Source organism: Aythya marila (assembly GCF_965140915.1).
Source record: "Aythya marila genome assembly, chromosome: 12".
NCBI lineage: Eukaryota > Metazoa > Chordata > Aves > Anseriformes > Anatidae > Aythya > Aythya marila.
Window position 1 is genome coordinate 2,942,154 of NC_139053.1, and position 24,064 is coordinate 2,966,217.

The following is a 24,064-nucleotide window of genomic DNA, read 5'->3' on the forward strand; positions in this document are numbered from 1 at the left end:
CAGTCACTACAGTGGATGAGAGAGAAGTGCCATAATTGCACGGACAGGACCAGACGATTGGTGGCTTTTCATTTTGGCAGCAGGCAGTCCTGGAATAACGTGTCAGTCACAAAATATCAAATATCACTGGTACGGCATTATTTCTCTGCAACATATGCATCACTCACAGTTGGTCTAGTTTTCACAGGGATCACACAAAACAACTTGCAATTCCCATCTTACTAGCAAAAAGTTATTCTAAATAAAATAATTCTATGGTGATATTTTTTTTTTCCAGCATTCTTCTCAGAATGAATTATTTTCCTCGAAGTTTTCTTTAGGCTGCTCTAACATAAGACAGATTCCAGCCTGAGGAGTTATACCCATGCTCTTACAAGTAAACAGAAGTCAACATCTTGGAGTGGGAATGTTCACTTCTATAGAAGCTTCTATTCACATTTCCAGATATGAATATAGATGTGAATCTATAAAAGCTCCCAGCACTCCCCCCACAAAGATGCTGACAACTATTTTTTATTTTGCAGAGGCATCTCCATATATCACCAGCACTAACAGGAACTCTCTGGACATTTTGTAGACCAACTTAGCTGCCACAGAAAACTGAACAATTTTAGCAAGAGTGCTCAAACTGTGATTGATCTACATAAACAACTTAGAGTTCCTACCTTTACCTACCTGTGAGCTTTTATGTCAATATATTCATGTTAAAAAGTTACCTGGGTTGGCCATCTACTCTGCTCATGCCATTAAAGCAAAACTCCAAAGGGTGTATAGGGCTAAGTGCCTTAGAATTGGTTATTACATTACACTGATTATAATAAGCAACCATATACTTGATTTTCCAGTCGGAATTTGCACTTGACAGCTTCATGCAGCAATGTGCCAGAAATGAGTATTAGTTTGACTATGTGCTAAAGCAATTAACTTAATCCATAGAAATGAAAGGCATATTAATTAAGTTTATGTGCTCTTTCCTCTCTCGTTCCCACACTACTAAAAAGGAAAAGGAAATAAGCTTTCTTTCCAAAACTACCACATATAAGTTGATTTATAAAGCATATCTATCAGAAGAGAAAGCATTTCAAAATCCATTTAGCGTTTTAAGAAAATAAATATGCTTTAAATATGCTTTGAGATACAAACCAAGTATGGAAGCGATAAATAGATCCACTGTACTTGAAGGCTAAACTGCATTGCGTATTTCACCAAAACAGATAAAAACAACAAAACAAAATCACCAGCAACAAAACAAGAATACAGTTTATCAACCTTAAGAAAAATCTTCAGTATTTTTTGTGAATACTGAATTATAAATAGCTTTTAGGATTGCTCATATAGTAATAGAATAAGAAGTCTCAAATGCAATTTTCTCAGTGATAGAATAAACTATAACAAAATGGAATTAAATTATATTGAAGTCTTTAAGAAACAAAGTAAGTCCAGTGTTGAAAATACTCTTCTGAACGAAATATAGAACTATTTCAGACTAAAGATGCGGAAAATGCAGCAAAGCACCTGATTCAGTTGCAAACTGAATACTAGAGTACAGCATCACTAAGAATAGGAAACAATGCTTTGATGGCAAACAATTATTCAGACCAAAATAAAAGTGTGATTAAAAAAAAAAAAAAGATTGCCAGAATGAATAAAAAGCATTATTCAAAATGCGGGTAAAGATTAAAAATCAAAAGTAACAAGGTCATAATCACCGAAGAGAGCATTATAGATCAAACTCTTTAAAACTGTCCATGACATTGACTGAAATATTAGAAGAAAATACACAATACACAATATTTTATTCATGAATAATTTTAGGAAGGTATTTAATACTTTTATGACTTACCAGCTGTGAAGTCATTATTTAAATCTATAAATGCATGAGAGTGCGGTATATACATGCTACTTTGAGTATCTAATGCAGCATGCCATGAGAAGTTTCTGCAATGCAAGAAGAAATAACAATACATTTCATCAGTACTCATGGATTGTTAAGCATAATATTATACCTTTAAAAATTAAAATAAATCATGTTCTCCTAATGTTAAGTGAAAATTACTACTTAGCTTACGATACACTAAATGACTACAGTAACTGTTTGAAAGGTTTTGCAAAGGATGATTCACAGAGGATGGGCTTTGGTTAGATTCTATTAGGTTTCTAAAATAGTTTTATTTGTACAGAAAAGCATCACTATGCACAAAGTGAAGTTTAGAGCCTTCACTTCCACTATAAATTCGAAACACTGCTCCCTTCCCACAAGTACTTTTACTATTGGTATTACTTTTGAAATCTACTTTCAGATCAATTAAGATGAACAAAACCAGACATAATCACATGCTGTTAAAGCAGCTCATGCCCACTACATGTAAAGCGACTTGATTTTCAGTCATTTAGTAAAAATCAGAACAAGAATTAAGCTATCACATTAGGATAGATAATAGGCTGTCATTTCCCAAGCAGGTGATAAAATATATATTTAATTTAACACAAATAAGAAAACAAACAAATCAAGCAACCCCCCCCAGCCCTCAAAGAAAACCCCAGACAAAACAAAATGGCATACACTGTTGGTTTGTTTTAAAAGTAACTGAACTTCCAGCAAACCTCCCTATTAGCACTGTATTTGAATATAAAAAAAGAAAAAAATTTGAAAGGCATAGTGGTTGAATCAAATACATTACTTTCAGGAGCTTTAGCTAATACACTCAGAAAAATCTCTGTACGCAATACACATCAGCAGGGCAGTTATATTGCTGCTTTTTAGAATCACTTAGTTTATTGCAGTGACATGACTAGCAGCTTAGTCCTCTTTATTGCAATCATATCACATAAAACTGTAGCCAACTCAGACTACTCTTAATGACAGCAAAGTGGCCCTAGCTACTCCTTAACACAAAAGATGCAATACAGAGAACATCACTTGCATGTACTTATTTTGCAACTCAAAGTTGTCTACCTTTTGCGGCAGTTTTCATTTGAAGAAAATTTTTCATCAGTTTTTCATTTTATGAAAACTAATAAGCCAACCAAATACTTTCCTTGCTAAAAAGCTCAACACCTTTACATAGTGTCATAGAATGCTTAAAGACACACATGGGATGCAGACTTGTGTATGCACAGTTCCAGTCTCATGTCTCTTTCATAAGAACAGCAGCAGATGACTGAATAAATTATCGAAATTGACACTAATAAATATTGAGCTTACCCGCCTATAAATATCTGTGGCTTACTTGAATCGCTTGTGACACCAAAGATGTCAGGAATCAAGTCACCATTAAAGCTGAAAATGAAAAACAGTTTCAGTATTACCTTACTCATTACAGGAGACAAAACTGGTTGCTCTTTTCCTGTATTTGGTTAGCATTTTCCCCCTAAGCAATGATTAATTTTCATCTGTGTAGTCTTATCCAAGTTTTGCCTCTTGCCTGAGCTGCTGATAGTAGTATGCTTCTTTGAAGATTTAAAACTCTGCCACTCATTTGATTTTGCAGCTGTATAAGTCACTTTTGTTACTTAACATGAATAATAATTCTAGTTATTTTGCTTAAAGATTTTTTTCAGATTTAAGATGCAAACCAGATCAAAACCTTCTTACTCAAGTCTCTTACCTCCTCCACCCTTCTAAAACAGACATTCTCCAATTTCCAGAAATGTACCTAGTTTTTGCCTACATGTATGCTGCATGGCAGAGGCTTAGTGAAGACAGAATTCCATCATCACTGGAAGATGAGGTCTCAGCAGCATAATCAAATAGAATCACAGCTTATTTGACATTGGAAATAGGGCTTAAATATAAACTGAAAACATAATGTACATTGCTTACAAGAAGTAACAGCTTTACATAAAGTGAGCCTAAATTTGCTCCTTCCCTTGACATACCTGCTCCCGTCCCTCCCTGCATATAATACATGTACAATAATACATGTACACACATATTTTACAGTCATTTTAATGAAGAAATATTTTCACTTTGATAAGCCAGTAAGGTGACTTGTTACCTTCAAAATTAACAAAAAAATAAATGGCTCTTTTTCTGCATAAAACACCAGGTAATGCAATTTTAAAAAATAAAAGCTTATTTACTATTGCAAGGCTAATATAATATACGAGATTTGTAAAGATGGATGATATGTTTCAATGTCTTTTATTAGACCAGTTGACATTAAACAAGCCACCCTCTACTTAAAATGAGAATATTTGAAATTTTAGTGTTCAAATATATGCATCCAGTAGCTGTTAGTCACTGTTATAAAACCTTTTTTCTAAAAAGACAAGCAATACTTACTCCATTACTAGAGGCTCATCATGAAAGGTCTTATTTAGCATAGTTTTATGGTTAAGATCTGAAAACAGAAAATAGCCATTTGATTAACTTACCAACATGTTAAAACAGTAACATATTTCACAAGTACAATCCTTCTACTTATGTAATGATAAAAATAAATAAAATCAGCCATCACTGAACATGCACAACTAAACGGTTTCCTGAGATTATGCATAAATTTAAGCTTTTAATTTCAGATAGGAAACGCAAGTAATAGTTGAAATGCTGAAGCTAGTTTCTCCTCTCTCTCCACTAAAAACATCCAACAAATTATTCTAAAGAGATCATAATGAAACGTATTTTTGTGTGTGACCGCTATCCAATACACATACGAAATGTGAAATAGCTGGAACGAAGACACTCAAAATTTAACATTGCACAGAAGATCTGTCTAATGTTTTGTCACAATAAAATATATTCCTAACAATATACACTGTGTGTTTGAAATAAGGATTAAAGGTAGACTACCTAAATTGGAAATGACAATTCTAAGTCCTAATCAAGTTATCACCTCACAGACTTCAGTTTTACTTGCAGTCCAAACCCCTTGCCACATCATATCAGTTCCTTCATCTCTCTACTTTGTCTTCATTCCAGTCCCCATATTTTAAAGGATATGACAAATCAAGAGCAGGGTAATACTTCTATTACCCAAGCAGGCACCACATCCTTTCCAGTCGTCTTGCTACATACCAACCATTTCCTGAATTTTTAACCTCTGACTGCTTTCTGAGACCCACTTTTGTCTATTCAGAAGCAAGACAGCATAATTTCAGTTAAGTCCTTCATATTCTTACAATATTACAGCTACCTCCTGTTCTCTCAATTCGTGATCCGATGCACTTTCCTGGTTTGCTTGTTTCATCTCTGAATAAAGCCAGAAGCAATGCAATCTAAGGCCATCACTTGCCTCATCTATAACTACTTTATAATACAGTTGTCTGCAATATTGATTATTTTCAATAGGTTTTGTGGACTTGTGATGAAAGACTTGTGAACATGAGATTGTGGACTTAAGATAATCATCTTATGTTGCTTTTCTGTTCTTCTTCAAACTCTAAACCTTTCCCAAAGTGCTTTCCCAGCAAAGTCAACAGAAAACACTTGAGACTTCAAGAGGTCCTGTCACCCATGACTCTATCCTAAGATACAATCAGAACACTGCTAGACACCTAGAACACCAATGCAAGATGGTTGTCTAAGGCTCTTGAAAACTTTCAGTGAGAGAATCTACAATCTCTTTTCCCAAGTCTATTTCAGTATCTCTGTCTTTAAAGAATTTTCATTTAATCGGAATACCAACCCTGATATTACAGTTAGTAAGTTTGTGTGTGACATTTTGAAAATTTATACTATGAACTTCATATCCAGGCTCTTAGCACTATTTAAATTCAAATTAGGCCGTCTCGTGGGATAATCTTGGTGAAGCTCACATGCATAATGGGAAAGCCACAAGAAGTAGCTCACTGTCAAGCTGTAATATTGTTTGGTATTGCCTGTTGCATGATATCTAAGCAAAAGTCTTAGTTTTATTTTCTTATGTTAATTATTGAATATAGATTAACAGCAAAATAACGTATAGGTATGAAGCTGAATAGCTGCTAATCATTGTTTTTACAATTAAAATAATCTCCACACTGTAACATAACTTAAAACCTTCAGAAAATCCTCGGAATTATTAAGAAGTCTAACAGTCTTATTAGTAAGCAGCCTCAGCAACTTACCTAATGTTTGGTTATGGCCCCAGAAAATAAACAATGAAAGTTCATCTCTGCCATGACTTTGTGTCCGGGTAGTCAGGAGGACATCCATTTGTGAGTCACCATCATAATCTCCAGGAACTACACTGGTTATGACAACACCTAGAGATCTAGAAGTAAAAACAAACAAAAGAGGCCCCATGTGCATATAATTATACATGTGCATGAAAACTGAATTTGAGTACAAAGAAAATCAAAGTACTTAAGTTTCCCAAGGGGATGGTAAGTCACACCTTAACTACATAAATAACAAATTCCACAAATTCTGTCATATGAACCACACACACACACACACACACACACAAAGGCAAAACAAAAATGTATCAGAAATGACTCTGGAAGCTTCCTTGTCAAAGAACTTGAGCTCTAAGGGCAAGTTGAACCACATTGCCAAACAGACCACAGCACAGACAGTTCTAGTCCTGTTCCCGCTGACTGTGAAGATGTCCTTTCAAGAAAAACGACCACTTAGATTGTTTCACCACGCAGTGTCAATACTTACTTCATTGGTAACTTAACACGGGGCTTAAAGTAAGGTTCCTTTTGGTCAGCCAAAAAGATAATCAACTCATTCCCTGCAAAAACAAGTAAGACAACGAATAACCCCTCATGGTTAAGGAACATAGTGTTATTTTTATATATAAAGCACCTAAGTGTTGTGTTACAAACGGTCATTCCTCATAACAGCAAAAATACACACACTTCCTCCTCATTAGAAAGGAAGCAAAAGGAACACTTCTTCAGTATAACAGTATAAATCTAACTGTATCATTGACGTAATCCATTAGCATCAAATGGATGCTGATACCAAGACTATTCTTGGGGGCTTAGTGTTAAACTTCTCTTTGCTATCGCTGCCACATGGTTTGAAACAGAACTTCCCATACTAGATTAGTAAATGTCACATGTGAAAAAGTAATAGGCGTTGGTTCTACACAAACATTTAAATCGTAAAAGCTGACTTAAAGAACTCTTATAATACTGTCTCTGACATGGCAGGATCTGATGCTGCTCTCCCAAGCCCGCTGACAAGAAAGCCACCGGAGTAACCCGGTTCCACACAGCACTTCCTCATTTCGAGGCACTGATACAAGCCACTGTCATTCAGGTACTACAGTATAATCTAAATAGAAGCCCGTATTTCCTGTTGCACATAGAATTGTTTTGGGGGAAGAAAAAAAATTCTTAAACTATAATTTTTTTTTTCAGTCAAAAAAAATCATAATTCATATACACTTCTGCAATTAAAATCATACTTCACAGCTGAAGAAATAGAATTGTATTTTTATTTACTAATCCTTTATTATGTTTTTCTGCATTCTCTAAGAAAGTCACCTGGAGCATCCCTATCCATAGGTTGCCTAAGTGAAAATAATTCTCCAGCTCCAAACTTGAGCTACCATAGCATACTTCAAGGGCTTTGCTCTGCGGCAAATTTCACAGCTGTGAAATATCAGAACAGAAACTTTTTGGGTATGAAAGAGGAAAATAACTGCCATAAACGTATTTGCAAAGGAGAATACACCAACAGATGAGTAAATGAAAATAAACCCTTTCCAAATGGATAGAGGCAACTAGTGCAGTCCCATCTGGCAAGCTAATGCAGCCAGGGTTGCACTGTACCTTCACAGATGATTGGAAAAGCTGGCATGCAGTAAGCTGAAGAAGCTTGCTGGCTGGTAAAGCTTTTGATAATAAAGACGTAGGTTGACTGCTAAAACCTACAATTCTGATTTCACACACTAGTTTTTTTACCTGCCTTTTTATCATCTACGTGGTAAAGTAATGATGCTGATGAAGCAGATCAATCCTTACACTTAGCAGGCTCCAAGTTAATTACGCTTCTCTGAATTGAGATTTTATGGTCTCTAAAGATGGATTTATGAAGATTTTGGCTCAGAGCTCATCAGCAATCAAAACAAACAGACTACTGGAAATTATCTGACGAGCAGAAAACTGAAAGCAGTATGGCACATCAATCCTCAGTGTACGTATCCTAAAAGCTGTTTGCAGTTGTCGTCCTCACATTTCAAAAACAGCACAGAAGAAAGGGGAAAAAAAGTACAGAGAAGGGTGAGGAAAAGGGCACAGTTTCCACACAAACAACAACTCAGTAGCTTAGAAGTTTTGTGGTCAGGATACCTCAAACGTTTTGAACACTCCCCAGTGAGCAGCAAAAGGTGAATTACTGACTGCCCTGATGGACTGACTATTGGAAGAGTATCACATACGAGTAGAAAGCAGTGGGTTCAACAGGCAAGAAGTATGAGTTTCTCTGCTTGTCAGCCTTTTAAGATACAATCCACATCTGATGTCCACAGACAGTGCTGACCTCTGGTTTGCTCCCACTGGTGTCCTCTCCCCAACCTGAGCAGAGACCCCCAGCCGCTGACAAGCCGACAGCCTCATGCGCGGCTGCTCTCCTCTGAATTCAGCAATGCCCACAGCGGACTAACACCTAACCCATGCTCCACACAAGCACGAAGCGCGCTTCCTCTCTACTTCCAACATACTGAGGAAGCAGAAGGTCTGGAGGAGCAAAACCCTCCGCTCAGCCAGGCGATGCCTTTACCTCCCCTCATCCCACAAAGGCAGCCATGAAGGTACACACCCCTCCTACACAACGCCCCGCTCCGCTGCCACCGCGCACCGGCCCCTCCGTGCCGGGAACGCCTCGGGGGCAACCCCACGGGCAGCCCCGGCCCCGAAAGAGCCCCGAGGGGCCGAGGCAAGGGCCGACCGCTGCCCCTCCCGACACGGGCCCCGAGCCCCGCGGCCACCCCCGGCACCCGGCGCTCACCGCCGCGCAGCACGAACAGGTCGGTCTGCTTGTCCGAGTTGAAGTCGCCGAACGCCGCCAGGGTGCCGTGGGCCTCGGCGCCGAAGAGCTGCGCCGTGACATTCTGCAGCGCCTGGCCGGGCCGCGCCGGGCCCGCCGCCAGCACCGCCAGCAGCAGCAGCAGGGCCGCGCCCGGCCCCGACACACGGCGGCCGCCCCCCATTGCGCGGCACTGCCCGCCGCACGCAGCGCTTTACGGCGGCACCGGGGCGGGACCGGCGGCGGCGCCGCCGCCTCGCGACAGTTTCGCGACAGCGGCCCGGGCGGCTTTACGGCCGCCGCGGGTAACGGGGCGCCGGGCCGCGGGGAGCGGCGCAGCGCGGCGGGATGGCGGCGGCCGCGGCGGCGGCGGCCCACATGGCCGATGTCAGCTGGAAGATGCTGGAGCTGCGGGCTCGCTCGAAGCGCTCAGGTCTGACCTCTCGGCTCGGCCCCGGGGCCGCCCCGCGGCTCCCCGCTCCCTGCCCTTCCCCTCGCCTCGCCTCACGCCGCGCAGCGGGCGGCCCCGGGGGCTGTGGGGCTGGGTGAGGGGAGCGGGAGCTGCTGCTGCTGCTGCTGTAGCATCGCTCTAGGGCAGGCGGAGCGCTTTAAAGCACGGGAGTGCCAGCTGCTGCCTGGTTTTCCACGGAAAAGCGTTTATTTTATTCGAACGTGAGAGCTTCAGGTGCTGAAGTCAGTCTTCAGGGCAGCGAGGTTCTGGCCTCAAGTGGAAGGGTGAGGTTTAGGGAGTTGCCTTGAGTTTCCAAAGCTCAAAGACCCCTGTTTTCTGTTCTCTTAAATAAAGTACAGCAGTACTGGGACTTTACTTGCCACTATTCCAGCGTAAACAGTTTTCCAAGTGGTCCCCGTGGTGTTTCTGTATTTGGCATTCGTGCTTGCACAACTCACAGTTTGATTTGTGCTGCTGTCTTAGTGACAGGTCAGACTGAAGGAGGTGGCCTTGCTGAGGGCCCTCCAAGAAGGTGCAGTGGTTAACGACTGCTCTGATTGATGAGGCTTTAAGAATTCTACTTATGTATAGTATTAATGTGCATGATACCATTATGAAGACTGTCCACTAAATGAATTCCTGCTTTATGGCTAATTATGATTACACGGTACTGTTATCTGAAATTGATTAGCGAACGTAGCCATAGAGCTCTACCTAATACAGCCTGGATCCCGCGTGTTGGGAGTGTGCGAGTCCCGAGGCACACAGCAGCGTGCTAACTTGGCGCTTCCCGGCCGAGCTGGGCTCTGCCACTGCAGAAGGCATTCAGGTGGTTGTGATGCTTGACTTTTTTTTTTTATCTGCTGCCGCCTGTTACTTATTTATTAAATATCTAAGAAAGTTTTCTCTGATAGTGACAGATTGTTACTGTAGTTCAATTCCTCTTTTTCCTACTCAGGGATCTTGTCACTTATACGGAATCCAAAGAAATTTGTTTATTGGCGAAATAAAGCTTGTTTTAGTTGAAATGCCTTTCTGATTAATGAGTTGGTGTGAAAATTAATTTGTCTATGTGATCATTTAGGTAACAATCTTATCTAACAACAAAAATCATGTTCTTGTTTCTCAGATTCCCTCCTACATCTTTATAACTAAGTTTGTGTAACTTCAGAGCTCTTACTCTTCCTTTCTGGTGTTGTCAGAAGGAGCCATGGCTGTTAGCCTCATTGAAATTGGCTGGAAGTCCCCCCGTGCTGTTCTGAATTGGATGAGGGCTATGCTGACAGTCCCAGCTGACAAACAGTACTGTTTCTTTTTTCTTAATACCTTGCTTAGAGTAAGAGCTAATAAACGTGGAGCCTTTCTATTTAGTAAACATGGAATATAGACTCGTGCATGAAACTCATAGGTGATTCATGTTTTACAGCCAACAGCAAGGTATCATTTAAGACCCTATGGTGTAGGAGGTAATGCATATCTTGATGCTTATGTGTATTAAAATATGTTACGTTGTTGCCAGTAAGAGCAAGTTTTCTTGAGAGCTTTTTCTTTCCTTTCCTTGAACAATAAAATACTGTTTCAATTGTTGCTACTGTGATAATTAACAGTTAGGAACAGGTTACAAATATGTTCAGCAGTTCGCCAGTCTACAACCTCTGAAATTTCAGCTACTTTAAAGAGCCTAGTTGCTTTAAAGATTTGGAACGACTTGTCATCATAACTACAAATGATATTTTCTTATTTTATCCTCCAAACTGGCAGATGTTCCACTTCAAATAATAGATATTCAGTACCATCAGCTGTGGATATGACTGCGCAAAGCATCCTAATGTAAATTCCACATTGGCTAAAAGCAACACTATGCATAAGCAGAATTCTAGCTGTTAGTGCTTACTATTACTTAACGCTTTTTTTTTTTTTTTTTTTTTTTACATGTTAAACATGTATTTTTTATTTAATCCTGAAATAGATCACACAGATATTATTCAGCACCTTTAGACTTTAGTAGCAATTTTTGTCTCGAGCAACCATAACTTACTGTGTAAAGTTCAAAAGATGGTTTTAGTGTAGACTATACCATTTTGCTTAGTTAAGTGTTAGTGAAGTAAAGGCAAACTAAAACTGATTTTTAGAGTAGAAGAGGGAAAACATGAAATATAACAACATGGTACTACCCTGCGTGCTGTGCACTCTGTCATTTTAATAACTCCACTAACATTGCTTTCACTTAATTTAATTCTGGTTGCCTTTAACATTTACTAAACGGTTTTGAAAATTGCTGTAGCTTAGCCTGAGACGTTTGTGATTAGCTGCACCAATTTGAAATGGCCAATTTGGATGATGACAGAACCTCATCTGCGCATGCTTTTTTAAAATTTGGTAAGTGTGCAGTTTTGTGCTTTTGTTTGTGGCTATTGAATCCAACAAAAACAGTAATTGTTCTGTGTTTCACGCAGTGTTTTGTGTTAGCAGCTTTTCTGAATTGTGCAATATAACTTAAAAATTCAAGTGAAAATTTATGGAAATTGGAATCTACTTAAATTGAAGTCTACTCTTCCTGTTTTGTTTGGATTTTCTTTTTTGTGTTTATGTTCTTGCAAATGTCTGTCAGTATAACAATCTCATAACTGAATTGTGTTTCTAAGCTAATGGTTATGTGAAAAGTGTACAAATAATGGTGTTTTAGATTTAATTTCTTACAAGAAAAACAACAATAACAACGTGACTGGTTTAGCAACAAGGAGTAAGATTACCTGCAAGTCAGTCATTGTTCTAAACCTTGACTTTTGGAAGTTAAGTGGAAGCAAAATAAAGCCTCATGAGGCAGCTTCTCCTTAGCTACAACAGGAGCTTGTATATATGAAGTTATCAAGACCATTACATTTTTAGCTTAATAGATTTTGGAAAGAGTTTGACAGCAACAAATGTGTCTGTACGTGTAGTAGCTGATTTGGGAAGATCCTCAACCTCTTGTTCACTCTGCAGTGAAACATGTTAGCAGCACAAGTGATAGTGAGGGTTATCAGATAAGAGGATTTCAGCTGTCTTTTGCGGCAACTGAGTCACTTGAACTCTGCCTGTGGCATTTCTGTTTTGCCTCTTCCAACATGAAAAGGCTTGTGGACTGTTGACATTGTAATAAATAAATAAAAAATACTTTTTCTTGATTATCATGTTGCTACTTGACATTTCTGGTTTTAGTTATGACACAAAATAAATGTTTTTAGTAGTGTTAAGAGGTATTGTTGTAAGTTCGCAGGCTGAGAAATGACAGCGATGGCCTTGAAAACCCTGATCATTGTTCTGCCTTGCTTGTACCATTTACAAGGCTTGTGTGGCACACTTTGGCATTTTGGTTATGTGAAGCTCTTGTGTGCTGGCATGGCAGTTAAGGTTTTCGTTTTCTTTTTGGTCTTTGGTAACTTTTGTGAGTTGTTAGTTACTCTAAATTGAATTTTAGTCAGTTACTATAAATTGTTATATATTTATATATGTATATAATTGAGTAGTTAGTTACTATAAATTGAAATTACTGAAATCAGTAATTTCAATTAGTTACAATGGGCTAAAAAGGGAAATAGAAAACAGACTTTTTTTTTTTTTTTCCTCCCATGACATTCTAAAATATCTTGAATTCTGTACGGTCCAGCACATTATTTTTCTTGATAAGTAATAGCTGAAAAGTGTTGTCACCTTACAACTATTTATATAAAACCATTACAAGATTTTACTCCTTTGTACCTCTGCTGTGACTGTTCCTCAGTCTGGGTAACATTTTGTCCCTTGCATTTACTCCTAGTGTTTGTTCAGTTAGAGAAATGCCTCAAAATTAGTTTCTATTTTCTTTTATTTTTTGCCCCCTTGGGTTTTCTGGTGGTGGTGTCACTGAATCGTGTAACTGTTCAGTTTGGAAGGAAAGTTTGGAGCTCAGCTAGTCCAGCTTTTTGCTCAAAGAAGGGTCAGCTGCGAGATGGTAGTTTCCTCCAGTACATAGTGATTTCAAAAAACCAAATCCCACCACCACCACAGGTGGTACATGCTAAGTTCATGGGATAATAGTGTTCAGATGTTGAAATATATGAGAAATGAATCTTCTTTCTAGTGAAAGATAAACCTATTTCTTGTTTCTGAAAGTTATTTTTTTATTATCACCTTGTTCAAGTCTATGAGTTTGGACTTTAAAGTAGGCAACTTAATGGCACAGAACTGTTAGAGTAAACTGTGTTATATCTGTTATATCTAACATTTCTCTTCAGTACTCACTGAGTCTCAGCTCAGGAGAGATTGCGGGAGTCTAGAGGGAAATGAAATGTCACATTGGCAGGATATGATTTGTTCATATGGTATAATTATTCTTAAAATTTCCTGCATGAAGAAATAAAATCCTCTTTCGTCCCAATGACTGTAACGTGAAGATGGCATTCCCCATACTAATATTGGGCAATGATATACTTGTGATCTGAGATCCAGAACTTGCTGGTGTCTCAAGTGTTGTATTACAGAACTAGTGTTGTGTTTAAGGGCTGCAGTCAGTTTTGATTCTCGTGCTATGCATCAAATCTAGAAAGAAATCTGGTATTTTGAGGCTTTTTTGTCAGCTGTGTGCTGATATTAGTTATGCATGGGTACATTTGCCTTTGGCATATTAAATGTTTGAAATAAAATTCTTGTCATGTTACCTCCATTTGCTTGTGATTAAACTTTAGGGGTTTGCTTGTTTAAGTACTTTGTAGAATTTGAATAATCAATCCATCCTAAAGTAGGTAAACCTTTCTCCATAGTCTAGGTGCAGAATTCCATTCGGCTGTCGTTCTGATGTTACTGCGATGTGGGGATGCTCAAAGCCTCTCGAGATACGAGTTTGGGAAGAGGGTTTTAAAATATTGGCCATATATTTTCAATCTAAATATCTAGGCAGTTTGTAGTTCTTCCTGAAGATCAATTAATGCTATTCTTGAATGTAACTAGAGTAACAACAAAGTGGATGGGCAAGCACTCTAACGTCAGGATGACATAAGGATTTTCAGCCTCTGCAGATTGTATATGCAGTTATTCACACTGCTTACAGCTTGTCTCGGAGACCTTCCCTTAATTTCCTTCAGCATTGTACTCTGCTTATAAGAGATGAATAAATTGTTAATTTTTCCTGAAATTATTGTACGTTTGAGTTTAATCTGCTCAGTAATGTATTTGTACAGTTCCAGTGTCTTAGCTCAGTCTGAAATATCTTGTCCAAATATTATGGAAGTTCTGCATTAGTAATTGATGCTGCTTTTATTTTGCTGTTTCAGATTTCTTCCTGTTCTCTAATACTTTGAAAGGAAATGGCTGTCCTTTTCAGAAATTCTTCAACCTGAAGAATGATGAAATCATATTAATGTGGATCTTTACGGAGCCACATCTGAAGTGAAGGGGGATTTATTTTCTCATTTTCTGTCTAAAATATGGATATAGCATATTTAGTTAGTGAAATATCTAAGGAAAAATAGGGATTTAATTAGAGATGGGTCAAGGACTTTGACTTTTAACAGACTAAATTAAATACCTGAATGTAGGAAGTGATGTTGATTTCCAATTTATTAGTTTATTTTGAAGTAGTTATTGACCCGCAGTGGTCCACTTCTGATTTGAGGAAATATGGGCATGCTTCATTCTTTGTGGGAAGAAAATCTAAACTACTGTGTACCCTATTTAAATTTTGTATATGTTTGTACATCAGTATACAGCTTAAAAATACTAAATCAGCAAAGTATTTTAGTATTCCTTCCTAGGACATGTGCATATTTACCTTAAATGAAACTTGTACTGTATGGTCACAGTGAAATTAGATATTTTAAAAAATGGTAGTTGAATGTCCTCATTCTCCTTGTTCTGAATGGTAACATGCAAACTGAGAACTCAATTGCATCTCATTCAGCTTCAGTGCTGGGAGCTCAATTGCAGGTGTCATTCACTTTCAGTGTTGTAGCCATTTTGTCAGTTTTAAATCCCATATTAAATAAGTAATTGAAAATAACTTCATGTATTAAGTTTCTGTCTTGCTGAAATAAACTGTTACGTGGATTCTGGAAAAGAGCATAGGCAGGCTTTTTTAGCTATCCTAAAAATACTTACAGCTCCCCTGGTGTTATGGTCTCACTATAAAACCACACAGAAATAGCAGCCAGCTTCATGGTTTTTTGTCTGCTTGTTGTTTTCAATTAGATCATGGTACTAATGACCCATAATTTACCACAGGACTTGTCCAGCAGACATCTAGACATGCAAACAAACATAAACTACATAGGTATTTGTGAGCAATATGCAAAAGACTTGAGTTTTGAGTGTTGCTTTAAACAACTTCTCTTGCATATACTTTTTAAAGAATAAAACTTCTTGTCAATTTTCTTGAACTTTGAATCCACTTCATCTTTTTTTTTTCATCAACAACCATTCCAACTATTTCATTTATTCCTGCTGGTAAAGTTTGAAATATCTAAACGAATATAATTGGTAGATAGTAGTGCTTTGACGTTTTCCTGCTGTTTGCTCTGTTCAGTATTCTTTCTGCCCAAAGTTGAAATCTTCATGCTGTGAAATAGGAGCCAAGCATATACTTTCTGTTGATGATAACTTTATTTTGTTTCTCTGTTGGCCACAGAGGGTCACAGATTGTCTGGTAAGTATGTAAATTAGAACAATTTTATTTTAGAAACTTGTACCTTGTGTGTATACGTGTTTGTGCCTGTGAATACTCACCTGGTTTTCACAGTGCAGTGTAGGGCTTAATGGTCTTAAGGAAAGAGATATTCTGAACCCACTTCACGCAGACTAGCGTCCTATGTATGTGTCACATAGTTAACAAATCTAAGAGTAAGTATCTTTATTTTGCCTTTGAGAACCTCATAAGTAAACATTTCTCATGAATTTGCTACTTTTTATGCAAATAAGTGACTGGCTGAAGATTTTTTCCTACGCATATTCTGTCCTACTTTGACCAAGTCACCTTATAAAATTAAAATCGCTTCAGGTTACTATAGTGTGCTTTTGCAAGACAACTGGATTAGTAGTCTTAACAATAGAGATCATGAATCTTTTAAAGGACAGAAATTCCTAGGCAAAAAGAAGTTGAAAAACCTAATACTGCTCTGAAACAAAAAATTAATTGGGTTCAGAATGTTGAATGTCAAACAGAAGGTATGAGAGCTGTTATAGATCGAGGTTGCTTACCTAGTACAGAACAACGTGTGTCTTCTAGCTTTGTTTTTTAGGCAACCAAACAAGTGAGCCCTCTGTGCTTCCCACCTGCCTGCGGTCCTTGCTCCTTACCTCTCGCAGCAAGGACAGGCAAGGTGGCAGTGAAAGCTCCACTGTGTGCTTAAACATTACCAAATCCAACAAAGGACCCACGGGAGTCTGCTCGAGTAGGGGTGGTGGATTTTGGTGGGAGAAAAGGAATTTTCTTTACTGCTACTGCAAAGCAAAAGTAATACTAATGTGAGGGGTGAGGGATGAGACCTGGAGGGGCAGGAAATAGTTCTCAGTCCTCCTTCCTCAGGATTTGATTAATAAGGCCTCTGTCACCACTCTACATGTTCCGTTTGGTTTTGGTTGAGTCCCACTTATGGACAGTCTCTTGTCTAATACTTGGATATGTGCAGGGATTGCAAAAGAAGCAACCTGAATAGGAGCACTCTGCTGCATCCTGCCAGAAGCGTCTGGCTGTCTGGGCTTCCCTGACAATTCACTCTGAGCTTTTCAGAAGGGCAGCGTGCAGTCCAGAAAGGGGAGGCTCCCATTCTTCCTCCGGTCAAATGACACCGTGGGAGATCCTGCAGTCCACAGTATTGAATAAAGCCACGAAGATTTATGGAAGGAGAGCAGTATGTTACTCTTAACATTAGGTTCTGGAAATGGTTTACCTCAGAAATTTTAAAGAAACCCATCTGTCTGATAGGTAGCTAATTTCAGCTATCAGCAAAACAGAGTGTTCAGGTGCAAACAGGGAAGTAGTCAATATGTGGGACACTGCAGAAGAATAATGTAGAAATGGTAACACTGTATTTCCCTGAAATGTAGGTAATTTGGGGGCTGTGTCTGCTGACCAGTTTGTACTACTGACCTCAGTAGTACATGAGAACACACTAACGTTTTTTCTTGAGTTTGAGATATGCATTCAACTAGGCATTTGCTGTAGCTAAACATCTGTGAGGCATTGGAGATCCACATGGAGGTCTTGCTTGCATGGACAGGCACTGTAGAAAGAATGCATACAGAAATGTTACATTTTCTGAGATAGTAAAAATGCTATTTTTTTGTTTGAACTGAAATTAGATAAATTGTGCCTTTGCATAACAAACACAAACAATCATATTGCATTTTAGTAACAGTAAAAATTATGTAACTAATCCTGATCTTGATTTTTTCTTTTATTTTTTAGGTTCAATTTATGAGCCACTTAAAAGTATTAACCTTCCAAAACCAGAGGGGGGAAGTCTGTGGGATAAATTAGATCATTATTACAGAATTGGTAAGTAAACAAGAATTGTTCCTACCATGAAAAATTTTCAGTGCAATTTACAGGAGTATTTACAGTTATTAAACAGTCATTAGCTTGAAGTAATATCTGCAATTTCTGATAAGGATTTCTGTTTTCTGAAGAGAAAAAAAATATATCATTACAATTCCTCATAAGATTCCCGTGATAATGTAACACATATTTGGATATTTCATACATTGTTTGAAAGATCATGATGACCTGTACAAAGCATTCAAAATTACATCTGCACTTGTCAAACAGTAGAATAGATGGAACAGGAGCAATAGAATAGATAGAGAATAGAGTTGGGCCCCATTATTTTAGATGAGGAGGGAGTAAAGGTGAATAAAGGTGATCTGATAGATTTTGATGCTTTAACTAACCAAATTTGGAATTGGTTTTAACATGGAAGATTGCATAAAAAAGACACAGAACAGAGCAAGCTTACCCCTTATACCTTTTTAAAGTGTTTGTGACCTTTTAAAATTTTGAGCTGTGTCTGTTGGACTTGGATGAGGTAGGAGAAGAAAATATTCCTTATGCATCTTTTAGATAAGTAGAGCCACTCCCATGTTAATCCTCATAATACTTGTTGGTTCTGCTAGAGCCCTTCCATCTGAAAATGGGACAGGAAAAATAGCCCAGACATCTTTTACCTTTAAGAAGTTGTCCATGTAGTTGTTTCTAAATTGTTGAATAAAGTTCAAAGTATACGAAATAGGTAATTAAATATACCCTTTCCAATCATACCATGTTGTTTTGATGTATTATTTTTGAGAACTGTTAAACATGTCCATCCCCATCCTCTAGCTATTGCAAAGCCCTGAAATTAGTAGAGCTTATATATGTATATGAAAGCAGATTTTGTGTTTTTTACTGTTATGAAAACCTTAGCATTGTTGTTTTTTTGTTGTTGTGTTTTTGTTTGATTGATTTTTTCTGTTTTTAACTGGACTGTTCCCAATTTACTTTGAAGAGTGGCTTCTAGAAATATAAACATTATACAGCACTGGAATATGTATTTCATTCACTGCTCTGTGATGGTAACTGCTGTTTTCCGTTGTCTATATTATTCTACATTGAGCAGTAGGAATACTGCTGATATTAAAAACTGATGTAAATAGTTTATGCTATGCATTGCTCTCAACGTCTCACTCCTTGTTATTTTAAAGAATATTGAAATAATCATCTGGCCAGAGTTAAAACTTAATTTTTCTGAATGTAGAGTTCTGCTGAGTTTAACTATTGTTTATATTATTTTGGGGTCAGACAATATACTATAGACATTTTTTGCAAAAAAGAGAAATTACTGACTTGTGTTGGAGTGGTTCCATGTGGAGTGGGCAGTGCTATAGGAATAGTCACAGAGTTTTTGTGAATACTGAGTTTTTTGAGGAGTTCTAATCTGAGAGTCGAACCAGTATGAAAAAGTTTTCTTTGTGTGTGTCTCTCCTGACCCTTTTGTATTGTGCATGCTCAGACATTCACATATTGATTTATACCTATGCAGAAACTGGAAGAAACATGTTGTAAATGTTATTCATTAGCAACAATTAATTTCTTTTTCCATTTTTCCAGTTAAGACAACGTTGCTACTTCATCAAAGCCCAACCACAGGTCTGTTTCCTACAAAGACATATGGGGATAACCGAAAGGCAAAAGTGCATGACAATCTTTACTGTGCTGCATGTTCCTGGGCATTGGCTCTTGCTTACAGGTGCGTAACTTCTAAATTCACATCTCTGCCATTATTTCTGTTATGTAGTATGTTGGGAATGTTTTAAAAGATGATATTTTATCCAAAATATCGTGAACACCTAGAGGTGATGCATGTTTCTGAATCTCAGTAAAAAGTACTTAAGTAGCTACTAGGTTAAAAATGTCTGTAATTTTGGTAAGCATATACAGTTTCATATAATTTCATAGGTACCAGTATTCTGAAACCGAGGAATTCATGCATGCTATTAAAAATACAGGTTATTGTGGCAAACTGTACTCATGGAATACTGCTCATTTCAAATGTGGTACTTGAGTTGAGCACAGAAGCAGGTTTGTGGTAGGGTAACAGTCAGGATACTCACAGAAGACTGAATCCTCAAATGCTGAGAAATATATGTTTGGGAAATAACAGCGACTATCCACAGCAGATACAAAGGACATGAGACTGTTAAACCAAAAGGTTATTTTTTCTGGTATTTTGTTGTATGTTACATAATAATTTCTTCTTACTTTTCTTGTTGCCTTTGATTTTCTATAATTCTACTTTATGTGCTTGATAACTTCTTAGTACAAGTATGTTAACTGGATGCTGATCTAGGCTGTCAGATCACTGAAAACTCTGTTTCATCAGGATAATTGATTAAACTGAGTGTATGCAGTTTAAATTAAAAGCCAGAAATGAAGCACAGGATAAATTCCACATCTATATTGGTTTAGACTATGGTTGTTAGCTTGCATGAAGTATAAAGGGTTGTGTATTGACAGGATTTCTGAGAGTAGTGGGAAAGGATGTCATAACAAGATATAATTACAAATCCTATCCAACTATGGAAATGATATATTAACTTCTCCACTGCGACAAAACTGTTCTGCTAAGCCCAGGGGTTATTATCAACAGTAACATAGTCAGTGGTTTGGTGGCAGAAGGCCCGTCTCCCTTTGTGTTTATGTTAATAACTAATAAATGGGAAGACTGCAGTCTGATCCTGAATTGTATCTGGATATTGAAAAATGCTATTTTCAGTGGTATGAAGAATTTGTCTTAAATTCTCAGACAAATTTAAGATCTATTCTCGCTAAATTAATAGGAAAGTGATGAAGATTTTCATTGCTTATTTCTTTCTTCTTCTTTCTTCAAAAATTTCTTCTGCTTTTCCTGAAAGTGTAAGGTTGTTCCTTTCCATTCTTTTGTCAGTAGCGGTTATTTCTCAAATCATTTTACTGACAACCTTTAAACTGCAACGAGAATCTTAATAAGTCATCAAAACAGTCAGGCTTTCATGGTGCTAGATTGCTTTCCAGTTCATATAATTAAAATTATTCTTCGTGACTTTCTTTTTGAAGAAAACAGTTGTTTTCCCTTGAATAGTAGTACTAAAACTAACAAAAAACATGTGAAATATCTTCAATATATTGCAGTTTTGTTAAGGTGTGTGTTCTTCTGCTTCAGTGGTAATTCTACATTTTTTTTTTTTCCTAAGTAATTGTTGGTGGGTTAAATGCCTTTGTCTAACTGCTGTTACAATGTCAATAAAATGTAACTGTTTTAAAATAAGCAAAAAGAATATTTTTCTATGGATTTTAACATTTGAGTGTACAGTTCAAATATTTACTCCCATCTACTGATACATTAAATATTAGGTGCCATTCAGATATGTAAAGGTAATGATGTTAAACAAAACAATTTTTCTGATGATTTCTTATGCCGAGTTCTCATCAAGACCTCATTTGAAAAGTTTAATCTTCATCCTCTGTGAATAAAGGTACCTCCTTGCCTTCATCCTTCCTCACATACTCAGTTAAACCATCAAGAGCTACTGATTTGGTTTTACTTGCCTTAATATTTTACTATAATGACTGTAATTGTCATTCTATATTCCTTTTCTAATTTTGGGCGGTTCACTTTCTGTACAAATTCCTTTAGCTTGTTGTTAATGTGTGATAGGATTGACTTTCTCCCTATGATTTTGTTTACAATCACCAATAATTTGGCTTTGCAGTAATGTGTCAGTGAGTTGAAGCTGTTGATTCTGAGGGGGGACCCTAATTCTCCATAAGTATTTTGAAGGTTTTACTTCGGATTGAATTTATTCTAGGTTCCTAGACCGAACGTCCCTCTAGCCTATATAATTCATACCTGTTCAAAGTACTAATAATTTGCACAGCTTGTTGGGGGACTGTGGGAATTAGAGGTATTAGAGTACATTTGTTGTTCAGTTTCCTCTTAGAGGAATTTGTGTTTCAAAGCTGTTTTGCAAATCTAACCACTGGATGATAAGTGGGGATGATTCCATTCAAAGCCTGGATGCTGGTCTAGATTTAAGCATTCATATCACACTGCCTGCATTCTGACTCACTGAAAACTGCCTTTGATCTGTGCTCCATCAGTGTCTATAATTTTTCTCTGCTTACAGTTCTTCCTTCTCTGTTCACTAATATTGCAGTTTTGACTCTCCCAATTTAACTCATTGCTGTTTTGAATTCTGTGCTTCATGTTAATGATAGATTTGTCACTTCAGCAAAAATAAATGGATTTCTCTTTTTGCAAAAGACTGCAAAATCATAGTGATTCAAAATGTTACAAAGCTATACATAAGTCAAAAGGATGACTTGTTAAACTGTCTGTGAAACTGGAGAATATAGAAGAACAAAGGCATTGTAATATACAAGGTGCTTCATGACTAGCATTGCAATGACTTACTGTTCGTTCATTTCTGAGATTTAGTATTCCTTGTCTCCAACCTTGCTTCCCTAGCCACCCAAGAAAATATGGAGGTGATGATAACTCAAATGTAGTGTTCTTAACGAAGATGATGGTGTGTGAATATGGATTAAGTTACTCTGTTTTTAATAGTCACCAACTAGTGGTGAGGTAGTAATCACATTCTTAGACAAAATTTTAGTATACTTTACAGAAGTAGTGCCAGAAGTAACATGGGGAACAACTGTCAAAGTAAACATAATCTATCTATCAGATAAAAAGTTTTCAGTTTCTTTTTTTTGTCTGTATTTGTTGCTTTAGATTCTGTACATATGATATGAATGCGAAAAAGAGTAATTAAAATTATTTTCTCAGAAGTGTTTCAAAATGATGCTTTTTGAAAGAGAAGTCATACAAAGATCTTTGTAATTACTAGTCTGTGTTTTCTTCTGGAAATGCCATGCATGAGGTCTAATGGATCTCAAAATTTTCAGAAACTAGCAAAAACTACAAGGAAATTAGCATTCAGAATGTGTAATTATTACTTTCATTTCTTTTATACTGAAATGTTTGTATCTTTTAATTCCACTTCCTTGGGTGAAATAAAAGCATCTGAAAATGAAAAAAACTGAGAAGTTTGGAAGGAAGACTAAAAGATACACAGATGATTATTCTGAATTTTCAGCAGCTGAAAAAGCCTCACAGAATAAAGCATGGCATAGCTTTGCCTGAGCTATTCAGTCTTTAATTCCCAGTTTGTAGAATTACAGAAGCTGATATGTGAAACTTGCAGATTGAAGAAAGGGCAAGTGGCAAGACGAGTCCTTTGCGTTATTTCCACTTACGCTTAAAACAAGGTCCTGGACTTGGCTGCCACACAGTGAATTGCCTTTGATGGGCAAAAGTTGATGATTCAAATTAAGCATATGACTAAAATTCATAATGAGCTAAGATACAGGACTCATGTGAAAGTCTGCATTATCTACCAGATACAAATTACTGTGCTTGACTCATACCAGTACTGTTATTCAGTAAAACCTAAACTTCTGAAGAGCACATTAAGAAAACAAACATTGCTGTTGTGAATAAAAGGAGAAAAATATAGGTTATTAAGTGAAAACTTCAGAGCCTATTTTTCTGCTTCTTACTGCTCTTTGGATTTATGATAATGTTGAGGATAAATCCTACTGCTCAAAAAAACCCAGCCTCTTCAGTTTGTATTATGGTTTTATTACTTGTTCCCCCCCCTCCCCCGGTTGAACTTTGGAATTGAAATCAAGTACATTCCTTGTATCCAGGATTACCATTTAAATAAGCTAATGACATGTTAAGAATGGTGGGAAAGGATGTGCTTCCTAATGTAGTTATTGTCTGCTTAACTATAACCAAATTAGTGACAATTATAAAGTGGACTGAGAAAGAGCAGTGAGCAAACTATGCTGCAGTGCATATTTGTATCAGAAATGTGTTGTTTTAAGTTACAGATTTGTAAGAAAATTTCATTTTCATCCTAAAAAGCTCAGTTAAAAATCAAGAAAGGGGAAAGAACAATGAATGCAGTGATCAGGCTTGTTTACACACAATACATTTCTTGTTAAAGTAACCTGAGATTTGGCATAGTTCTTAATATATGTTCAGTAATGTAGTAATTGTGAGTATTGTTTGATTTCATGATATAAAAAAAAAGTGCCTTAAAACACATTTCTGAACATTTGTGTAGTTAACTTTCAGATCTTGTACATACAGCTGTAGCTTAACATCATCAGGAAAGTC

The 24,064-nt window shown here is 37.3% G+C and overlaps 2 protein-coding genes across 6 annotated transcripts in view; one reads left to right on the top strand and one right to left on the bottom strand.

Moving 5' to 3' along the window:
- ITFG1 (integrin alpha FG-GAP repeat containing 1) overlaps positions 1-9,114 on the bottom strand; it is a 72,856-nt gene extending 63,742 nt beyond the window's left edge. Inside the window, exons 1-6 of the mRNA XM_082770043.1 lie at positions 8,885-9,114; positions 6,587-6,659; positions 6,049-6,194; positions 4,286-4,343; positions 3,206-3,280; positions 1,844-1,938 (exon numbers count right to left, since the gene is read on the bottom strand). Of these exons, the coding sequence (XP_082626169.1) occupies positions 1,844-1,938; positions 3,206-3,280; positions 4,286-4,343; positions 6,049-6,194; positions 6,587-6,659; positions 8,885-9,086 (649 nt within the window). The 5' untranslated portion in view covers positions 9,087-9,114. The remainder of the gene's footprint in view (positions 1-1,843; positions 1,939-3,205; positions 3,281-4,285; positions 4,344-6,048; positions 6,195-6,586; positions 6,660-8,884) is intronic.
- A 78-nt stretch (positions 9,115-9,192) lies between these two features.
- PHKB (phosphorylase kinase regulatory subunit beta) overlaps positions 9,193-24,064 on the top strand; it is a 76,561-nt gene continuing 61,689 nt past the window's right edge. For 3 of the 5 annotated variants that reach the window (XM_082770233.1, XM_082770232.1, XM_082770236.1), the window contains exons 1-3: positions 9,193-9,335; positions 17,773-17,862; positions 19,450-19,588. In XM_082770233.1, coding sequence (XP_082626359.1) covers positions 9,251-9,335; positions 17,773-17,862; positions 19,450-19,588 — 314 coding nt within the window. In that variant the 5' untranslated portion in view covers positions 9,193-9,250. Of the gene's footprint in view, positions 9,336-11,637; positions 11,733-17,772; positions 17,863-19,449; positions 19,589-24,064 lie in introns of all 5 variants that reach the window. The other 2 variants (XM_082770234.1, XM_082770235.1) reach the window with 2 other exon arrangements.